Raw genomic sequence first — 21,243 nt, forward strand, 5'->3', positions numbered from 1 at the left:
TTAATTTGAAATAGTTTTATTTTTTTTTACAAAAGAATGTAGTATTGCATCAAATGTTGCCTGTAGTTACTGTTTTGTTTTCTGAGATCCTTATTATTTTTAATACTGTTCTGATTGCAAAATTCGACATAGCAAGTAGCATTTTCCTACTCTGTAATGTAATTCTATTCATTTAAAGCCCCCAATGAAATACAGCAGCCAACCAGCCTTTTGACATTTTTATTAAGTTTTTAACAGGATTATAAAATTCAACACATATGCACCAAACATTTTTCCACATGCACAGTTTTAGTATACAAGACAAAACAGTTACTTTTCAATATGAAAATGTCATGTTATTTCTAAGTCATCTCACAGAGATTATTCATTAATACATCGGTATTAAATTCTCAGGGCTGTATGCAGTAGAAAATGTCAGGTTATCAATGCTGGCCGACTCTAAAAATATATAGCCACTATTTACATCTGGCCAAGGTATCAGCGTTTTTCATTTCAGATTACTAAACATAATTGGATTGTAGCGATAAGATCTGTCATTAACAGCTCAGATTTTCATATCATATCAAAGTTTTGCCAAAGGGAAACCATAATGTGTAGAAATGAAACTCACTGATTATACGGTGTACACAAAATTAGGCAGATTAAACTTCACAATTTTAAGAGTACCAAAGAAATCATTGCTATTAAACAACAATTATTGTTTCAGTGTTTATATGCATCATTACGCAGATACTGTAACTGAGGGTCGGGGCACATTAGAACAAATGAAAAAACAGCGCATGGAAAAACGAACATATTATTAGTGACAAGGGGTGTGATAAGCAGCGCTAACTTTGTAATTACTGTAATATGAAATAGATATATTACATATCAAATGTCTATTTTCATTTTTCTACACTGAAAAATAACAATGTCTGAAAATAATAGATAATGAGCTATAAATAATTTGTAATTTCAAAGAGACAAACTGAACTATAGAACTATAAAGATCACCATAAAATAAACTTAAAACTCTTCACTCTTCTACGCTTTAAAGTCGTGTTTGTAACCCACTTCTGTGATGTAACATAAGGATTTGATGGAATTTACTATTTTTCTTTTGTATTCAGCAAGAATGCATTAAATTGATCAAAAGCATTTATAATGGCACAAACGATTTCTGTTTCGAACAAATGCTGTTCTATTGAACTTTGCATTCATTAAAAATGTATTTTCATCAATGAATCAGCATATTAGGATGGTTTCTGAAGGAAAAATGACGTCATTTTGTCGGAAATTCAGCTTTGCATCACAGAAATAAATTTCGTTTTATATTTAACATAGAAAACAGTTCAAAATGTCAAAATATTACAGCTTTTACTTTTTGATCAAATAAATGCATACTGGGCGAATATAAGAGACTTCTTTTTAAAGAGAAAAACTAAATAAACAAAATAATGGACCAACCCCAGACCTTCGAACACGTACAGCGACATTCTGAAATATTTCTGTGTTTTTGCCTGCATTGACACAGATGTGGGAATAGCCAAATGTAACTTATTCTTTTTTTGCGATACTTCCGTGTTTTCTGCTAAAACTCAAACTGTCTGAATGGGAGGAGGGCAAGGACATCTCAGACACTCAAAGCGCAAACTCCACACAAGACGGCTGACAGGAACACCGACATCAGTCAATCAAGAGTCTGCATTGTGACAGCCGCAATATAGAGCAGAAAAATCGATATCCCATTGACTGGGCCACTGCAGCCTAATCAAGGTTCCCAGACCTTTATGAAAGCTTGAAGGAGAACAGATAGGCTGTCCTGATTGGGACTCTGCAGCCTCTCTTTTTATCTCCTTCGCTAACGTTTTTAACATGTCTTCATGGGCTGTGTCTACCGCACCTGTTCTGGAGACTTTGCAGGAAGGCTATGTCACCTTGGTTCACTACCTTGTGCTTTCTTCTGACGTTGAGAAGAACAAGTGCAAATTATGGACTCTACAGCCTGATACTGCCATGACAGAGCCAGGAACATATTGTCCAGTGAAGGCACTATTCCTTGGCAGCGAACCTCGGCGTTAAAAGGTCACCCCCGAAGCGCCTCTCCTCTTGTCTCATTGAGGGTACAAATGAGAAATTCAGAATTCAGTCCGTGTTAGATGGGCATCAATGTGAGATGCGGTCGCCAATATACTAGCAGTCTAATATTATCATGAGGCTGGACGATAACGGGTAAACCGATATTCATGAATATTTTGCTCAAAATATATACTCAAGATTATTAAGGTCCATTCATGCCAAGAGCAATAACTACAAAGATAGCTGTAAACAAAAACCATATTAGCACTCACACCAATGCACGATATTGTTATGTTTATTATAAGCTCTGCCCTTTCATATACTTGCTCTATGTAAAAACAGGATGGATTCTAAATGGCTGTCAGTTTTTATTATTCATCAGCCAGGAAAAAGTGATGGCAATAATAGTTTCTCTGTTGTTATCACTATACTTATATTTCGAGGAATTACTATTTAAGTTTTAAATTTAATTGGGGTTTTTGCACTTTTACAAGAAAACATTGGCTCATATAGAGGGTTTTATTTGCTTCATCTATTTTACTGATTTATTAATTTTATATTTTATATAAACAAACTAACTTTTATATTGCATTATAAATACTGGTAAAACAGGAATAAAATATAAAATGTTAAATTGTTAATATTAGCGTTAAAAATTCCATATTATGCTCATGTTTTTCTATTAAAATAACAACAAAAATTATTTGCATTGTGGTACAAAGGTTGCTTAAATGCAACCATTCAGCATCCACTGCCGAGATTCATGTTTGGATCCATTACAGTTCATCACTAAAAATGTTTGATTGCAGATTTAATCACAGCGAACATGGCAAAACTTTTTTTTTTCTCCCTAGATTATCAGTGCCTTTTTTCTCTGTTTTCAGAGAGCACATGCACATGGCTGCCAGATTGGAGAGATCATGTATTACACTGGGCAGAAAATGTGTCCTTTCAAAAGGAAACGTCTGATTGGGGGATTTAAACTCTTGACATCTGGCAATCCCAAGCATGAAAGCTTGTGGAGACTTGTTACTGATGCAAGATATGATAAATAACCAGTGGGCAAATGTTGCGGATGCAGGTGCTTAATTAACCCACAGAAACAACAATCGCAAACACAAATAAAATACTGTTTAACCCTACTATGTCTATTGAACAATACAACAGGATTAGTATGGAAAACCACCTTGAATAACTCAGATTTTTTCAGACTGGTAGGGAACTCTGGGGACTTTTTACGCATCAGACTTGCACTTGTTTGCAGTGCTTTCACTCTTTTCATATCTGCAAGGCCATTAGAGCTATAAAAATTTGATACCCTTCCAGCAGTGTTCCACATCTTGTCACTTAGTTTTTGACAGCTTGTTTTGCAGTATATATGCCAGTTTACTAACACTCACGGACATAAGCATAGATGGAAGTCTGTGAGGCTCATGAATGCTTTTCAAAAGCATACTTTTTTAAGTGGCAGAAACCATATTCAGTGCCATTTTGGCGTGTTGTAGATCGTTACAGTATATACGGGTTGCAGATAACACAAACGCTTAAATCTGGTTCAGCTAGATGGCATATACAGAGCAAATACTCGCAGGAAAAGTCTTAAAGCCTTAATTGCGGAGAGTGTCTAATGCGTAACGCATCAATAATGTAACCGACATGAAGCGTCGAACAAAATGCTAATACCCATCAAAGAGACTGAGAGGGAGCCTTTGCAGTCGATGGCACTGTAATAGAGGCGGGATGGCGACACTCTTTTCTTAACTAATGGAAGATTCCCATTAGCACAAATCAATGCTCGGCTTTGTTAACCCAGACCCCAGAACTTAGTTAGCGCAATGAAACCCCAAGAGATCCAAAAAATCCACATTATATATAAGAGCAACTCCCACCAGCACTGGTTTCTTAGCCCTTGTCCTCAACTGCAAAACTATTTTCATCTACTTTGGTGCGTACATGAATTTAAGGCATTGATTGTTCTCAAGGATCAAGGAAAAGATGACGCACATATTGGCACACTGCATAAAGAAGCGTATTATACAAAGAACAAAAGCGGTTTGTGGGTTTTTTTTCCTGTGTGTAGGGTGCCAAAGAAACTGTCACATTTTATGCAAAAAAAATATTTTTCTTAAACAGTATTTTTGTCTTATTTTCCACTTAGTAAGATTTGTTTTCAGAGTTTGTTTTTCTTAACTTGTTGGAAAATATTTTTCCTTGTTTTAAGCATAATGATTTTGTTAGAAATGTAACAAATAAATAAATAACCAATGGGATAAGGTAAATAAACCTCAAGCTATACTCTCTGAAAACAAGTCTTAATATAATATTTATGCAGTTTTTTTCTCAAGTTAATTTATTGTAGATGTTTGGGGGTTTTTTACAGGAAAAGAAACCAAAAATACTCAATAAGATTTTTTTTTTTTTGCAGTACTTTTAGATCATCCTAAAAAAAAACCCCTAATGACTCTCTTGCAGGGCTCTGCCATGTTTACTAATGATGAATTCCCCAACATTCCCATGACATTTCAATATCCGGCTCTTTCATACATGTTGCCGGAGCTGGGGAATCCCATCTGGTCAGATTTTGATGGGAATCAAGCCTTTTATGAGCAAAGAGCAGGAAGTGTGTTTTTCTTGGTGCGGTTGGATATGGTGCTCATGGGAGGTGAACATCAGGAGGCACTGAGTGTCGACAGAGCGCAAATGAGGAGCGGAGAGAGAGAAAGTGTGCACAGCCGTCCTGCTCTGGATCCACGGGCACCCATGCCTGTAAGCAAATGCAAACACTCCTATTAAGAAACCTCCCAAAGGAGAGAAAGACAGCATTGTGGTTTCAATTCTCAGACAGCTCATTCCTAAATCAAGGAGAAATTGCCTAAAAATGTAGATAGTGTAGCAATGCTACACAATGCACAATGCTATGGTCTGAAGATGTTTGTGTTTGTGTGTGTGTGTGTGTGTGTGTGTGTGTGTGTGTATATTTATTTATTTTTTGTATATTAAATATACAACAAATACATATAGGAGGGCAAACTAACTTTAAAATATATTTATAAAATGCATTCTAACAAAATTTGATATATATATATATATATATATATATATATATATATATATATATATATATATATATATATATACAGCCTATGTAACTATACACACACACACACACGCACACGTGTATTTCATCATATTGTTAAAAAATGCAATGGCTCAGTTTTAAAAATGAAACATTTGATATACTCATGTTATAGCTTATCTAACATATCGCGTATCACCTTTTGAATCTAATGTACTCTATTCATGGAAACCATTACTGAGGAAAGAATCTGAAAAGAATCTGAAAGCAAATCTCTGCACGAAGAGGAAGGGAATTCGAGCACTTTTTGATTGCCTCCCATTTGAAGGAGTGAAGGAATTGGGGGTGATTCTCACTAATTTATATGCAGCTCTGGCAGCGCTGTGACAGAGATAGATAGCAGAAGAGCGTGCATTTCTTAAAAGGTCGGATTCTGCGACACCCTGAAAGACTGAAGCGAACAGAGCTAAATATTTAGGCATCCAAACTGACTGAATCCCCATTAAGAGCTCATCAATGCCAGCGGAAGACGAAATAAAAGACGGCAACAGGAAATGACTTACTGAGTTGGTGGATGTGGATGGGCTCGCTTCCTTCCCCCAAGCCTCCTTCACTGAGGGTCTTGATCTGAATGACGTAGTTGTCGTTCGGATTGAGGGTCAACTCAACCGAGGTTTTGTTGGTGATGATGGAGTACATGTCGTTATTCCGGTGCCTTCTGTACACCACCTGCAGATGACGGCACCCAAATCAATCAAAATATTCATTCAGAATAATTAACACTAGGGCTGTCAATCTTTTATTTATTTATTTATTTTTTAAAGAAGTCCATCATTTAAATGCATTGCAATTAATGGAATTGCACTAATAAAAGCCCCCAAATGAAAATAATATATTGTATATTATATTATATTGGTGGTAATACATTATACATATGAGACTGGTTTAAGGCATCGTTCATGTCTATAATTGTTTAATATTTAGAGCTAGTCTCTAAGTATAAGTAACAACAGTGATGTAACGAAAAAAAATATATATATATATAACCATGAAAGGAGTTAAACACAGGTGATGGCCTGTTTTTCTAGATAATGTTTACTGATGCTAATGGCTAGTGCTTTTCCCCTGAGCTTCATGACTGTTTTCCCTTGTGGGGAAATTAGCACTGTGAGAGCTGTTAATTGCATGCATGTGTAATTAAGAGAGGTGGAACGAGACATGAAATAGCATATGCTGTGCTCTTATCTATAAAAACACACAAATGAATGTTTTTTCAGCCACGTAACTGGCGTATCTTTGCAGCTAAATTACTGCACCCGACAACCCTTATTATGTACATCAATAGTATCAGATGCAAATATGCATTGCAGCTCCTGCCGTTATTGTTCGGCTCACAATGTAAGATTGTGAATGCCTGACTGCTAAAAGGAAAACAATAGATTACCTTATAGATTAACTTATAAAAGTTCCCATTGCATTTTCTGGGTGCAGAGAGATAATGTCACTCACTATGTATCCCGTGACCTCAGATTCAGTTTCGAGAGCGATGACGGGATCCCACTGCAGCACGAGCTGGGAGCCAATCAGATTCCACTCTACGTTCTGAGGAGGCTGTCCAGGTGCTGTGGTGTGTTGTGTGTAAAAGAAATGGGCAGAAAAAGAAAGAAAAAGTTCACAATGTGCAATCAATTGTGCAACTGCGTTCGATAACACCAAAATGTATGACAAGTAGATTAGTACTGTCAGCAGGGGACGTTTCTTTCAGCTTAAATCTGTTGCTAATTCAAAACCATTTCCATCACATACTGACTTGGAAAGTGTGATTCATTCTAATTAGATATAATTAGTTTCCACAGTTTGGTATTGTGCGTTGTTGTTTTTTTATTATTCCTGATTTTATTCATCTGTTTAGTGAGAGTTGTTGAGCACTTTGGGTCAATTTCTACTGCTTTATATGCTTTATAAATAAACATGTCTTGACTGTAATAGACTAGTGCAAAAATAGATGGTTGAAAACTATTCAGTTGGAAAAACACCTTCAAGTCATGTCACAGCAGGTTCACAGTATGCGTGTAGACTTAGTGATCTGTCCAAAAGTTATAGGTTTTCAATCTTTCACAGACATAACTCAAAAAACAAAGCGTGAATGTACAATTTTATGTACTACCAGGTGCCTCAAGCAAAAAAGATTTTTGAAAACTTTGAAATATTTGATGTTACCTTAAAAAAAAAAACAACTCTTGAGGCAGAAATAGATTGCCATAACATTCAGCAGAGTAAAAAATAAAGGAGTACCACTTTATATTAGGTGTTCTTAACTACTATGCACTTACATTTAAATTAATCATTTGGTACAATACACTTATTCTGTAAATACACGTTTTTTTTTATATTTTATAAATGCCTGTATGTAATTACATCTGTAATTACACTACTGACCCATCCTATGCACCTTAACCCACCCTTAAACCTACCCATACCACCAAACCTGTCCCTAACCTTACCCCTATCCCACCTCGATAGTAGCAAAAGTGATTTGCAATACAATATGAACACAATAAATACATTCTACTTATCTTTTGGTGTAAGTACATAGTAGCTAAGGCCACCTAATAAAAAAATGTGACCAATAAGGTAAACGTAAGATTAAAAAAAGATCCATTAACCTACTATGGATGAGTAAATGATGATGAATAATGTGTCAGCAACACACAATCACAGAATGTTTTCTGAAAATGGTTTGAAATGGACTGTGCTTACGTGGTTTTTTGGTGGTAACGTTGACAGGTAAAGACTGGGGGCCAGTTCCTGCGGTATTGAAGGCACACACCGCTAGATAATATTGAGTGTTTCCCTGCAGGCCGCTGACATTCACTGCTGTGTAGTTTCCAGTGATCCGCACTTTACCCACTGTATCCGGCTTTGTGTCATCTTCCCAGTACACCACCTGTTCGCCAGGACACAAAACAAGGGCATTTTATATATCCTTGACTTTAGTTGTAAACAGCTCTCTGCCAGAACAATTACAATCACTCTCACAAACCTTTGTGACCCTAAATATGCAGATTTTTTTTCCTCAAAAGAAGTGCTACTATGAAAATAACAATTTCTTGGCACGTTCATTTAACTTAAATGGTTGCAAATCGAAATAAGTTAATTGGGTTAAATATTAGGAAAATATACCAAGTAAATGCCAAGAATTTTTATCTGCTGCCAAAGAAGGTGAGATATGATTCGCAGGGAGTTTATTACATTCTATGAAAGTTATTACATTTGAGATTTCTAATGAGTCTTTCAACATGATTTGATTTCACAGCAATCAACAACAAAATGATCGGTTCAGATATTTGATCCAATGCATATGACTTCATTTATATTATTCACTTCATTTAGCTGATCATTTGTGTCTTTTCTGCAAATTACAAGCTTGAGAACATATCTCTGGCTGCTCAAAATATGATATTCTTTTGAAATGGTATGTAAATTCTCTCGGGGATGTGAAATTTCAATTAACATTTAGCTGCATGCTAGGTGAGAAACAATTAGGCAGCGGAAATGAAATAATCAATTATTAACCCGGGGACATATGTAATATCAGTATTGAGGCATTAAGCATAGGAAGATTTAAGCTGATTTCAAAATGAGATATTAATAAGATCTGCCCAAGGGAGGCATATTTCTGAATTATTTCTTTTCTACCTGATGCTCTTTTCAGACTTGTATCATTCAGCATCATTCAGTCTTGAACTGAGAATCCAGTTATTCATTCCAACGCAGTACTTAATGTTAAATTGAGGCAGAAACAGGATGCAGAATTTTAATTCAAAAGAGAATGAAAGAAAGTAGAACTAAAATGAACACATTGAAAGGTGGTCATATATTTTGTCTATTGTATTGGTGCTTTTAGAGAGATTTCTGAATGCCACCTTTAGGAATTTTTGTTTACACTACCATTTAAAACTTTGGGTTTGATTAAGATTTTTACTACCTTTTGAAAAATAGTCTAGACTCACCTAGGTTGCATGTACTTCATCAAAAACGCAGTAAAAAAGTAATGTGAAAGAAAATTTTTAATGGTTTATATTATATTTTTATATTATATTATATTTCAAATTTTTCTGTAATTGCAACACTGAATGCTTTAGCAGTCATTGCCATTTTATTCAGAATTCTTTGATGAATAAAACGTTCAAAACAACAGCATTTATTTGAAATACAATTTGTTTTATAATAATGTAAAGCATCCGTGCTAGATAAATATATTAATTGCTTAAATGGATAAATAACTAAAACCTTACTGACCCCAAACCTTCAAACAATAGTATATCATTTGAACAGTATATCTCATTCTATATTAAACTATGCAAGTAAATAAATTCTTCCTGTTATTCTGAATTTAATTCCAATTCAGCTTCTTGTAGGTGTGACAAATGCAATGCAAATTCCAAGCCATAAACTAAAAAGAAAACAGACGTCCTTGCTTCCACCGAACAACAAGATGTCCAAATTATTATACATTATAATATAATCGATTTTAAAAAGTGGCAATACATCAGAAAAGACCCAAAGTTGATGCATCTGCATTAGCAGTCTCAGATATATGGACCTTACAGATTGGTTTTGTGCAAAAGTGATAGTTTAAAAAAGAATTTTTCATTTCAAATGCTGCAGGTGCTTCAAAGGACCAAGAGCACAAATAAATGGTATATATACGCATACAGCTCAGTTCCTTGATCCATGCTGCTTTGATTTGGTCTTTCAGTCCTCGCTAACCAAAGACGAGACAAAAATAAAACCTAAAAAGTTTTCCCCTCATCTAGAATCCAGTGACATGATAGTTCTATTCTTTCCAGACAATATGGCCGCTACCATGGCAACGTGGCGGTTTTGTGCCGCAGGGCAGGGGTGACAGAGATGGAGAGAGTGGCTTGTGAGAAAGCGAGACTCTCTTTGCATTCTTGAAAGGCCAGTGGAGAGCTTTCATCCAGCTTCTAAGAGCCGCAGACATTTAACAAAGCAGCGGCGCTGTCTAAACACTGACATTCTCCATGTTTGAGGTGGCATGGGAGAGGTGAGAAACTACTTTTAATAATCGCTTGAGATCCGGATCGCATTATTACAAGGAAAACATCACATGTAATGTGGCCAACCGGAAGACAATTTGAATCAAACCTCATATCCGAGAACTCTTTCAGGGGTCGACGAGATCGGCTCCCAGGTAACTTCTATGTCGGCCGCCGACAGACTTTTTGCTGCGACTTTCTCCGGCGCTACGCTCGGCACTGCGGAGAAAAGGGGAGACGTTGAGGCTCTTATTCAAAAAGCTTTACACAGCCATCGAAGTAAAATTGGATTAAGTCAGAGAATGAAGCCCCGGTCTCACCTGAGAGAGGCCCTACTTCATTTTAATGGGAACTGTGACTGACAGAGAAGGAGACAATCTGCTGGGAAAATTCAATTAACACTCTAGCACATGAATAGGCCTGTAAGTGTCTAGCAGGATTTGTTGTAACCTATAGCCGCAATAACTAATATAAGGCTGTCATTCGCAGCTTGAACGAGGGGGGAGGGGCGTAAGCTGTCTCAATCAACTTATTCCATCATTCTCATTCAAGGTCACACCTGTATGTGTGAAGGGAGGGAACGGAGACAGTGTTTGAGAACGTGAAGGGACTACTGCTGAGTCTGACTGTGTTTGTGTGTTTCTAATGTTTTAGCTCCACGGGCCCAAGCGACGTATCGCTCACTGGCCTATATTGGTATTTCCGGATGATTAGGCCAAAATTGAAAGCAGATAACATCAGGCCTCAGACTATTAGGCCTATATGTAGGATTAGTGATATGAACTAATTGTACTATTTTGCTTATTTTCTGAAGCAAATATGTATTATTTTTGCTGAAAGTTTCGGTTTAGTGGATGATAACAAGTAAGGGAGTAAAAAAAAGGCACAGGTTTGCATAAAGTAGCATTCAAAAATTTTTAAAAAGATATTCATACATTCGATTAGTGAGTCAAAATTCCGTTTTTTTTCTATTCATTACACAAAATGTATTTTTTGATTTTTACCAACACTTATTGAAATAACCCAGCATAGCAGAATAGTAGAATAAGAATCTGCAAAATTAAGTAATGATGCTGAAAATTCAGCTTTTCCATCACATTAATAAATTACAATATAAAATATATTAAATTGTAACATTACATCACAATATAAGCAAATAAATGCAGCATTAGTACGTGTAAGTTTTATAAAACAAAAAAAAATCCTTTGTATAGCAGTGTATATGATTTATATTAGAAACCAGAATATCATATAATATTACATCATAGCCACATCAGTTACACTATTTAAATTAAATATTATACCTAATAATTTTTTCATGGTAAAATCACTGTAAAGTACTACCTTTTGTAGCGTACTGCTTTTTGTAAATATTTCAATGACTAGTCTTAAGTATATTCTATAATTGGAGCATACTGTCCTTAAAAGAGGAATGCAAAATAATAATTATAATATTTTGTTTAAATATATTATTGACCATTACATTATATAAAAAAGGATCCTGAAACACTAGCATTTTAGATTTGTTTCTCTATTCTATCTACTTGATGTTCCCTAAAAAAAACTTGCCACATGTTAAACTAACCAATACGTGTCATAGAATATATATTATTGCTTTTTGTTGGTTTTGAATGCTCCTGTTGTCTCTATTTGTAAGTCGCTTAAGATAGAAGTGTTTGCTAAATGACTAAATGTAATATATATTACTCTTAAAATAAGTAATAAGTAATTAGCAGTTGTTTTTATCAGCCTAAACTTCAATATTATTACAAATATCGGGCTCACTTTATATTAAATAGCCCTAATATCTATGTACTTACAAAGTAACGTGTACATAGTATGTAACTAAAGTGTAAGTACAAATTGGTACATAGTATCTAGAACTGTAATGTTTGTGTAATTACACAAATGTAACAACCCTCCAAATTGTTTTTGTAATTGTTACAATATATTTATGTTTATTAACAATACCTATATGTAATTACATCTGCAATAAATTTCTGTAATTGTATTTATAGTTAAACTGTCGACCCATCGCTTAGACCTTAACCCACCCTTAAACCAACCCATACCACCAAACCTGTCCCTAACCTTACCCACGTCCCATGTCAAGAGCAGCAAAAGTATTTTGCAGTACAATATGATCCCAATAAGTACATTGTACTTATTTTTTGATCTTAGTACATATTAGTCAAGGCCACCTAATATAAAGTGTGTACCAGTGTGTACTTACATTGTTATTACATACTGCATACACATCTAGTTACTATGTAAGTACACAGGTATTAGGGCCACAATATAAAGCGAAACCCAAATCTCTAATAATCTGGTTATTATGTTTGCTATTGTGAGTGTTGATATACGCAAATGCACTCTACCTTCCTCTGCAGAGAACACTGTTGCAATACTGCTGAAAGGTCCTTCTCCGCGGTTGTTGAACGCTCCCACTTTGACGTTGAATGGCGAGAAAGGTGGGATGGTGTCATTGCGGAAAACGTAGCGAGTGACGCTGGGTGCAGAGATCACGGCTCGGGTCCAAGTGACCATTCCCACCGGCCGGAAAGCGATGATATAACCAAAGCCCTCTCCGTTTTGCAACTCCTCTGGAACAGGCTTAGAGTGGAACACAAAACTATAGTGATATTAAAACAAATTGAGGTCAACACACCAACTGACCCACATGAAACAGGGCTTCATTAGCACTTAGCTTAAAGAGCACTTTCTTTTGTAAGTCACTTTAATTATAATGCATGCTGTTTCATGACTTCATATTAGGAGCATTTGAAAGTGAAATGATAAAAATATGGTGGAAAAAGATTATCCCTCTCAAACATACAAGACCACCAAGTTTGAGGTCTGTAAGATATATATATATATATATATATATATATATATATATATATATATATATATATATATATATATATATATATATATATATATTTATGCTGCATTTATTTGATGAAAATACAATAAAAAAAAAACTGTAATACTGTAAACTATAATTGTGATTTAAAAATTCTAGTTTAATATATTTTAAAATTATTACATGATTCTTCATGCATTTTAAATAAATTCTTAACATGCAATATTATCAATTCTGAAAACAGTTAAAATACTTAGAATTTTTTTTTATTATTTGGTGAATTGAATGTTAAAAAGAACAGCATTTGTTTTAAATCAAACCATTTTGTAACATGACAAATGTTTTACTGTTCAATGCTTAAATGTATTTCTCCTTTCTTCCCCCCACTAAAACACAAACAAACCAAAAAAACAGTAAACGGTTTTACAATACTCCTATGGTGTGACATAGCAAAAATGTAGAAAAAAAACTTAAAGGTTAGAGCGTTTTTCCTGTCACACCAAAGGACACATTAATACACCAGCTACCCATATAATAATTTGAAAACTGTTTTTCCAAAAGTGTTTGTATTACTCTGCTTATTACTAAAGTTGCTGTTGTGCCAATAGTTACAGAATATTAGGAAAAAATGGCTCCCCAACATGTTTTAGTATTTAGGTTACTTAAAATAGACTAAATCAATAATACAGTTCATAGAAGGCTTTGGAAGTTCAAATGAAAGCTTTTCAAATGAAATAAATTTCTCATGAATATTAGACTTTCCCTTGCTAAACCCTTATTTCCTCCATGATGTGTCTGAACAGAAAGAAGCCTATTTGTGAAGGAAATACACTTCAAAGAAACTCTCTGGCCCTGAGTTAACTGCAATTTGGAGGAGAAGTAGTAAAGCCTGGAGTCGGGAGGCCAGGGGAAGGGGTCTCTGTGCGGGCAACGATCATAAAATGGCTACATTTCATTCTACACAATTAAGCACCGGAATTTAGCCCAGGCTGGCCGAGGGAGCAGTAAAATCTGACAAATGACTTACCTCCCATGTTATCACTAATTCCGATTTGGTACCTCCTCCGCCTCCGACATCAGTGGGAGCCGTGTCAGGCACTGCGGGCAAAAACCCAAAGAAGAGATTAAAACGCTGCCGGCAGAGCTCTGATTGGGATTTTTCATTGTATGTTTGAGCATCGAAAGTATATTTAAATTTTCATCACAAAAAGACTCTTAACTATGCCTTTCACAGAGTTTCTGCCTTCTTTAAACCATCTCTCAGAAATTTGTGAATAAAAGAATGCGTTTTTGGAATAGGTTTGAGTGTTCCATGTGGAGTAAAAGTGATGGATGTGACAGATGACGGGAGAATTGAGGATGTATGGTCTGCTCCAGTGCTTTCAATTTCGATGCCTGTCTGAAATAAGCCTCGCACTAGCATACTCACTAGCATCTTCTGTTCTGATCTTGGTAGATGGGGGACTGGGTTCTCCCATCCCGACACTGTTACTGGCCAGGACTCTGAACTCATATTCCACCCAAGCGTTCAAACCCACCACAGTTGCAGTCAGAGTGTTCCCATTGATCACCTCAGGAACTGAGGAAAGAAGAACAGTAAAACACAATAGCAACTAAGTGAAACAAAATAGTTAAAGCCCTAAATTCTTAAAATAATTCATAAATAATCTTAATTTAAAATAATGACAATAATATAAAATAAATAAAATATTATATCTAAATATATGTAAATGCTAATTTATTTCAGTAATTCAACTCAAATTGTGAAACTTATATATTAAATAAATTCAATGCACACAGACTGAAGTAGTTTAAGTCTTTGTTTCTTTTAATTGTGATGATTTTGGCTCACATTTAACAAAACCCCTCAACAAATTAGAATGTGGTGACATGCCAATCAGCTAATCAATTCAAAACACCTGCAAAGGTTTCCTGAGCCTTCAAAATGGTCTCTCAGTTTGGTTCACTAGGATGTACAATCATGGGAAGGACTGCTGATTTGACAGTTGTCCAGAAGACAATCACTGACACCCTTCCCAAGCAATCATTGTCAAAGAAGCTGGCTGTTCACAGTGCTGTATCCAAGTATGTTAACAGAAAGTTGAGTGGTTGGAAAAAGTGTGGAAGAAAAAGATGCACAACCAACCAAGGAGATTGCAGCCTTATGAGGATTTCAAGAATTTGAGTGAACATCACAAGGAATGGACTGAGTCTGGGCTCAAGGCATCGAGAGCCACCACACACAGACGTGTCAAGAAATGTGGCTACAGTGGTCATATCCTTCTTGTTAAAGTCACTCCTGTACCACATACAAAGTCAGAGGCGTCTTACTTGGCCTAAGAAGAAGAAGAAGAACTGGACTGTTGTCCAGTGGTCTAAAGTCCTCTTTTCAGATGAGAGGAAGTTTTGCATTTTATTTGGAAACCGAGGTCCTAGAGTCTGAAGGAATGGTGGAGAAGCCCATAGTCCAAGGTGTTTGAAGTCCAGAGTTAAGTTTCCACAGTCTGTGATGATTTGGGGTGCAAAGTTATCCGCTGGTGTTGGTCCATTGTCCTTTTTGAAAAACAAAGCCACTGCACCTGTTTACCAAGATATTTTGGAGCATTTTGGATTTGGCACCTGCCCACACCAAAAGTTGGTTAAATGACCATGGTGTTGGTGTGCTTGACTGGCTGGCAAACCCACCAGACCTGAACCCCATAAAGAATCTATGAGGTATTGTCAAGTGGAAAATGAGAAACAAAAAAAACAAAAAATGCTGATTAGCTGAAGGCCACAGTCAAAGAAACCTGGGCTTCAGTACCACCTCAGCAATCCCATAAACTGATCACCTCCATGCCATGCCATACTGAGGCAGTAATTAAAGCAAAAGAGCCATCACTAAGTATTGAGTACATGTACAGTAAATGAACATATTTTCCAGAAGGCCAACAATTCACTAATACAATTTTTTGTTGGTCTTATGAAGTATTCTAATTTGTTGAGATAGTGGGTTTTTGTTAAATGTGAGCCAAAATCATCACAATTAAAAGAAGAGTTTCACTATTTGAGTTGAATTACTGAAATAAATTAACTTTTCCCCAACATTCTAATTTACTGAGATGCACCTGTATAGTAATTAAAATCTACATAAAACTAATAAACAATTAAAACTAATAAAAAATTATAACTAATAAAATTATAAACCAATAAAAATGATAAAAGCACATAAAAAGCAATAATACCATTTTAATTCAGATCTCTCTATCTCTCTCTTTCTCTATATTAAAAAAAGATGACATAAAACTAAATATAAACAAAAATAGCAAACTTTTAAATAATTAGAAAATTAACAAAAACTAAATAAATAAAAATGCTAACAAAAATTATAATAGACAAAGTGTTCAAACATTTAACATTTGGTTTCCACAAAAATATTAAATATCACAACTGTTTACTTTTTCTGTCTGCCTGTCTATCCATTCATCCACCCATCCATCCATGTAGTTATTTATATATTAACTACAAAAAATATTATATAGTAATTAAAATAAAATCTATCAATAACAAAACTAGTAAAAATTAAATATAAAATGGATGTAATTTTTATATATATATATATATATATATATATATATATATATATATATATATATATATTTCCTTCCATGGGCTGACATGCAATAGCATATGTCTGTGATGGGTGATGATGTACCTGTGTCGACAGCTTGCCAGCCGACAGTAAAAGGAGTCCTGGCCTGGATGACATATCCAGTAATGGGACTTCCATTGTCCTGGCCTGGGCTCCAGGACAGCTGGGCAGTGCTGTCTGTGACCTCCTCCACCACAACCAAGTCTGGGGGGCTGGGGGGACCTGACTCGATCACACAGCCCATATGGAATTGAATTAATTAGGAGTGTTTGATTATACTCCGCACCTGCTCAAACGTTAAACTGGGCCCATGCATTGTGCATATTGATGACTTAGAAACTGTCTCACTCTGACAAGAAGACAACTATTTGTTTAGTGTGTTCTAAGGTGTTAGACATGGCGAGCGGTTTGGGCTTAGGCATGCTTGCGTGAGTTTTAGCAAGGGCAACAAGGTGTGTGTGTATGGTGTACACTTGTATATGCGCAACTAAATGATTCACATTTCTGCTCCAAATAACTCTCTGCCATTTAAATGTTTTCTCTTCATTTGCACTGCATTCTGGGGGCCGTCGTGCTGCTTAGTCGATGTGTAAATGAGCCAATTAAAGACATCCTCTATGATAAACAGCTCCTCTCCAAACACCTGGGACAGAACCGTGATGCGTAATGGCCATGAATACCAATGTGACTCACAAAAACAGCAGCGAAGACGAGGCCCCATAAAACATCCCAAGTGACACATTTAGCACTCTCTGAACTCTTGCTACATTAGCAGTGCCCTTTCATTGAAATACACACCTCGCAGGAAGCACTTCACCCTGGTGAAGACGGTTGTGTGTGTATATATAACAATGGATGGAGGAGGCAAATGTTGTGCATGTGGACATTTAAGTCGAAGACAATTTGTTCCTACCTTTAACAACCAATATCGCGTCAGCAGACAAACTCTCGACGTCTGTGTCCACGAGACAAACATACTTCCCGCCGTGATTAAGCTGGATGTTTCTAATCATAAGGTCACCAGAAAAGCTCTGTAAGAAAAGTGAAAATGAAAATTAAATTACAAATTTTATAATATTACTATTAATAATAATTTCCGTTGTTACAGCACAAGGCTCCAAATACACTCTTTACTGATAAACAGTAGTTTCTGAAAGCGTGATGCATTATCATTCATAACATCTTTCATGAATCAAAACATAACCTCGAGGCATGCTCAGCATTTTTTGGCTGGTGCCATGAAATTCTGGCACTATTTCAAAAATGAGAGTACAGGTACTACAAAACCAAACAGAATTCAAAGGCTGATTCTGATTTTTTATTCAGTTCACACTTAAAAGGCCATGCAATTTTTTTTATGCACCTTTCTGTGTAATAATTTATAGTGGTGGAATTTAATTACTTAAATTATTTTAACAAGAAATAAAGTCAGACATGTAATAGTCAAACATGAAATAAAAATGTATATTAAAAAGAAAAACAAAAAACGTAAACTAACATTCCCACAATTTGAAATGTATTACATTTCAAATTTTGTTTGAACATTTGATGTTTTTTCATTAAAATAACTGTTTCTTCTTAGTTTTTTCTTATCAGTTATGTTTATTAGGGTTGTATGTTCATTTTAATGTTATGGTGTGAATTACACTGAGCACCTACCATATATGTTTATATTTAAAAGCTGCTTGTGATGGGTTTTCTTTCATAGTGTACAGTTTACTCCAGGGTTATTACAGTTAATTAAAACTAAATAAAAAACGATTAAAGAAAATTAATGTTACAGAAGTACTTATTTTTTATTTCAGCTAGTTTTCATTTTGGTTTAGTTGAACATGTATTAAAATAACAATAATAAATAAAAAACAAAACATTAAAATCTATTAAAAATGACACACACACACACACACACACACACACAAATCGAGAACAGAACCTTTTAGCAAAGATGGATAAACATATTTATCAAAATAAATAAAATATCTGCTGTAGCTGTAGCTTAAGTAACAAAGGGCCTGTTTTTAACGGCAATCTGTCTAGTATGTGTTATGATGTGATTATCACCAAAAAACACAGCTGAGGCAGGTGTGCTAATGTTCCCTCTCATACTGGCTGCAGATTTCGGCAAACTTAGACATTCATCCCTCTCTTTAAAATGGCTGCTCTGCTATGAAATACGTGTGGACCCAAATAAACAGTCTCAGTGACTAGCCTCCGGGATTCACTCAGATCCAGCTCTCTCAGCCACACAGGAGCTCAGTAAAACACACACACTGTGGCTAATTGGCAAGACGATACTAATTATCCCACAATTACATAAGCCAGGACCAGGTAAATGAGCAAAGCACAAGCAGAGTGAGAGTTAATATTGTTCCACATATACATACAGCACATTAAAATCAATGAATCTGCATTTCTAGTACAGATTTCAAAAACATGATCTTTTCATATTCTAAACAAAGACACTGCTAAGTATAAGACAGCACAATGTGCGCAAAATACATTTACTTAAACGGAAAACGTGATGTTCTGTGGTTCTGATTATTCGACAATCTTATTTTAACTTATCAATTTCTAAAAATAAATGATAAAATAAAATAGCAGTTATTTATACAACTTTTGCTATTAAAGTATTGTAAATGTACATTTTTAAAAGGTTTGCTGCCACAGTTTATCTCACTGTTTCTCCCTGGCTTTTAAATAAAGAATGTCCAGAAGTTAATACAAGCCTGAATCCTGTATATATCTCATTGGAGTCTCTAGTGGTCTACCAGCCCCAAACCACAGAGCACTACTCTACTGTAATAGTACATGTAAGTATCTGATGCACTCTTAGCTCTCAAAAAAAAGACCAGCACTTATGTTTGACTGTGGTTTCCTCTCCATCAAGTTCAACTCCTATGAAAAAATGCCTTAAATTCAATCAATATCAAAAAGAGTGCCCATTCAATGGATAGATTCCAAAATTTCAGGATCGCATGAGAGGACTGCAGAGCAGGTGATGTTTAATTATGGTAATGCACTCATCAGAGATTGTTGAGAGGGAAGGCATAATCTTTGGGTGCAGAGGAAGTGTGAATCCGTGAAAACCATATCTCATTATAACCCACATCTGCATATGTCAATGTCATTTGTAATTGCCCTTGAGAGAAGCCCCATGTATTAACTTAATGCAGCCACTGCTACATGATGGTAAAAGGCTAAACTTGGCTGTATGTTTAATGTGCCTGAATCAAAATAATGGATTTGGGCAAAAGCAGTGAGAACAAAAAAAACAACAAAACAAAAAAAGCAAACAAAAAAAACCCACTTTATTAGTCTTTTCTTCTAATAAAAATATTAATATTTATTTATTTAAATTTTTATAATTTTTTTATGATAAATTTAACGTTTTTTTTTCTTAGCTAAATACACATTATAATATAATTTAACGAACATTTTCTGCTGTATTACATTCAAAAAGTTACGTCTAGTCCTGTGCTTTTCAAAAAGAACCTTAGCCAGTGTTCGGGTTTACAAATACTGGAAAGAAAATTATCAACAGCTGTTTATTATTCTGCTCAAACCCCCAGCCAACCAAAAGAAAATCTAAACCAAAACAGCTAAATGGAATGCGACACAGCACAAAGCGTTCCTCAAGGCAACATTTCAATTCATTGGAGTCCTGTGGCAATAAGGAATTGTCTCCCCTGAGATGTAAAATGTCCTGTGAAACTGGAAGGGTAAAATGGGAACAAGGCTCTTAATTGATCTGGCCTGTTTCCCTGGTTCACTCTGTAGAGCGCAGCTGTTTGGTATACATGTTGAATGATTCGCATTCAATGTAGGTCAACGATGGAATGACCCAGAACAAGATGGCAAAATTTATCCCAAGAATCCAATTTCAAACTACACACATAATGGGAGGCAAGTATCTTTGGGGGAGATCATTCAAAGTCCCAATGGCTTGTTCCTGTCCAATGCAATGATTAGATTAAAACCCAGTTACAGTACTTCAAGTGCTTACGTTTGAGATCTATTCAATAAGACGGTCTCTATTACATGCAGGGTTCTTTGGATTGATTTAAATGATGAGCACAAATAACCAAAACTAATTCATCTGAAACTCCTACTTACATAAAATAAATGCTCTACCTAATCTTTACATTTATAACCTGAATTTTTATTGTACATAATTCTCATGCCAGATTTCTTGATATTTATTAAAATGACCATATTCTACATTTCTGGAGCATTCATTTGTTTATCATGAAAGCAATTATTATATTTCGTATTGTATTTTAGTCATTCATTTATTTGCTAAATAAACAGACTGCAGAGATTTGCGGTTTTCATAAATGATTTGTGAGCGTTAGATTATGCTTACACATTACATCAAACCCTATTTTTAAAACAGCAAGGAGAATCCTGTTTTCCGAGATATATTCTCTATAAATTTTTCATGCCTGGAGGTGGTGGTGTGGGATGAGGGTGCTGAGGTTGCAATACAGCCCTAAAACCACAATACTCACCCCTCCTACTCGCTCAAAGTGGTCGGCGTCCTGATGGAAAT

General features: G+C 35.4%; 1 protein-coding gene across 1 annotated transcript in view; it reads right to left on the minus strand.

Moving 5' to 3' along the window:
* Positions 1–205: 205 nt before the first annotated feature.
* Positions 206–21,243, minus strand: part of cntn3b (contactin 3b) — a 61,430-nt gene continuing 40,392 nt past the window's right edge. Inside the window, exons 13-23 of the mRNA XM_043242691.1 lie at positions 21,203–21,243; positions 17,608–17,725; positions 16,758–16,916; positions 14,493–14,642; positions 14,091–14,161; positions 12,576–12,810; positions 10,307–10,416; positions 7,895–8,081; positions 6,644–6,756; positions 5,698–5,863; positions 206–4,822 (exon numbers count right to left, since the gene is read on the minus strand). The exon at positions 21,203–21,243 is cut by the window's right edge and continues 135 nt beyond it. Of these exons, the coding sequence (XP_043098626.1) occupies positions 4,728–4,822; positions 5,698–5,863; positions 6,644–6,756; positions 7,895–8,081; positions 10,307–10,416; positions 12,576–12,810; positions 14,091–14,161; positions 14,493–14,642; positions 16,758–16,916; positions 17,608–17,725; positions 21,203–21,243 (1,445 nt within the window). The 3' untranslated portion in view covers positions 206–4,727. The remainder of the gene's footprint in view (positions 4,823–5,697; positions 5,864–6,643; positions 6,757–7,894; positions 8,082–10,306; positions 10,417–12,575; positions 12,811–14,090; positions 14,162–14,492; positions 14,643–16,757; positions 16,917–17,607; positions 17,726–21,202) is intronic.

The sequence above is a fragment of the Puntigrus tetrazona genome, chromosome 6 (assembly GCF_018831695.1).
Source record: "Puntigrus tetrazona isolate hp1 chromosome 6, ASM1883169v1, whole genome shotgun sequence".
NCBI classification, from domain to species: Eukaryota; Metazoa; Chordata; class Actinopteri; order Cypriniformes; family Cyprinidae; genus Puntigrus; species Puntigrus tetrazona.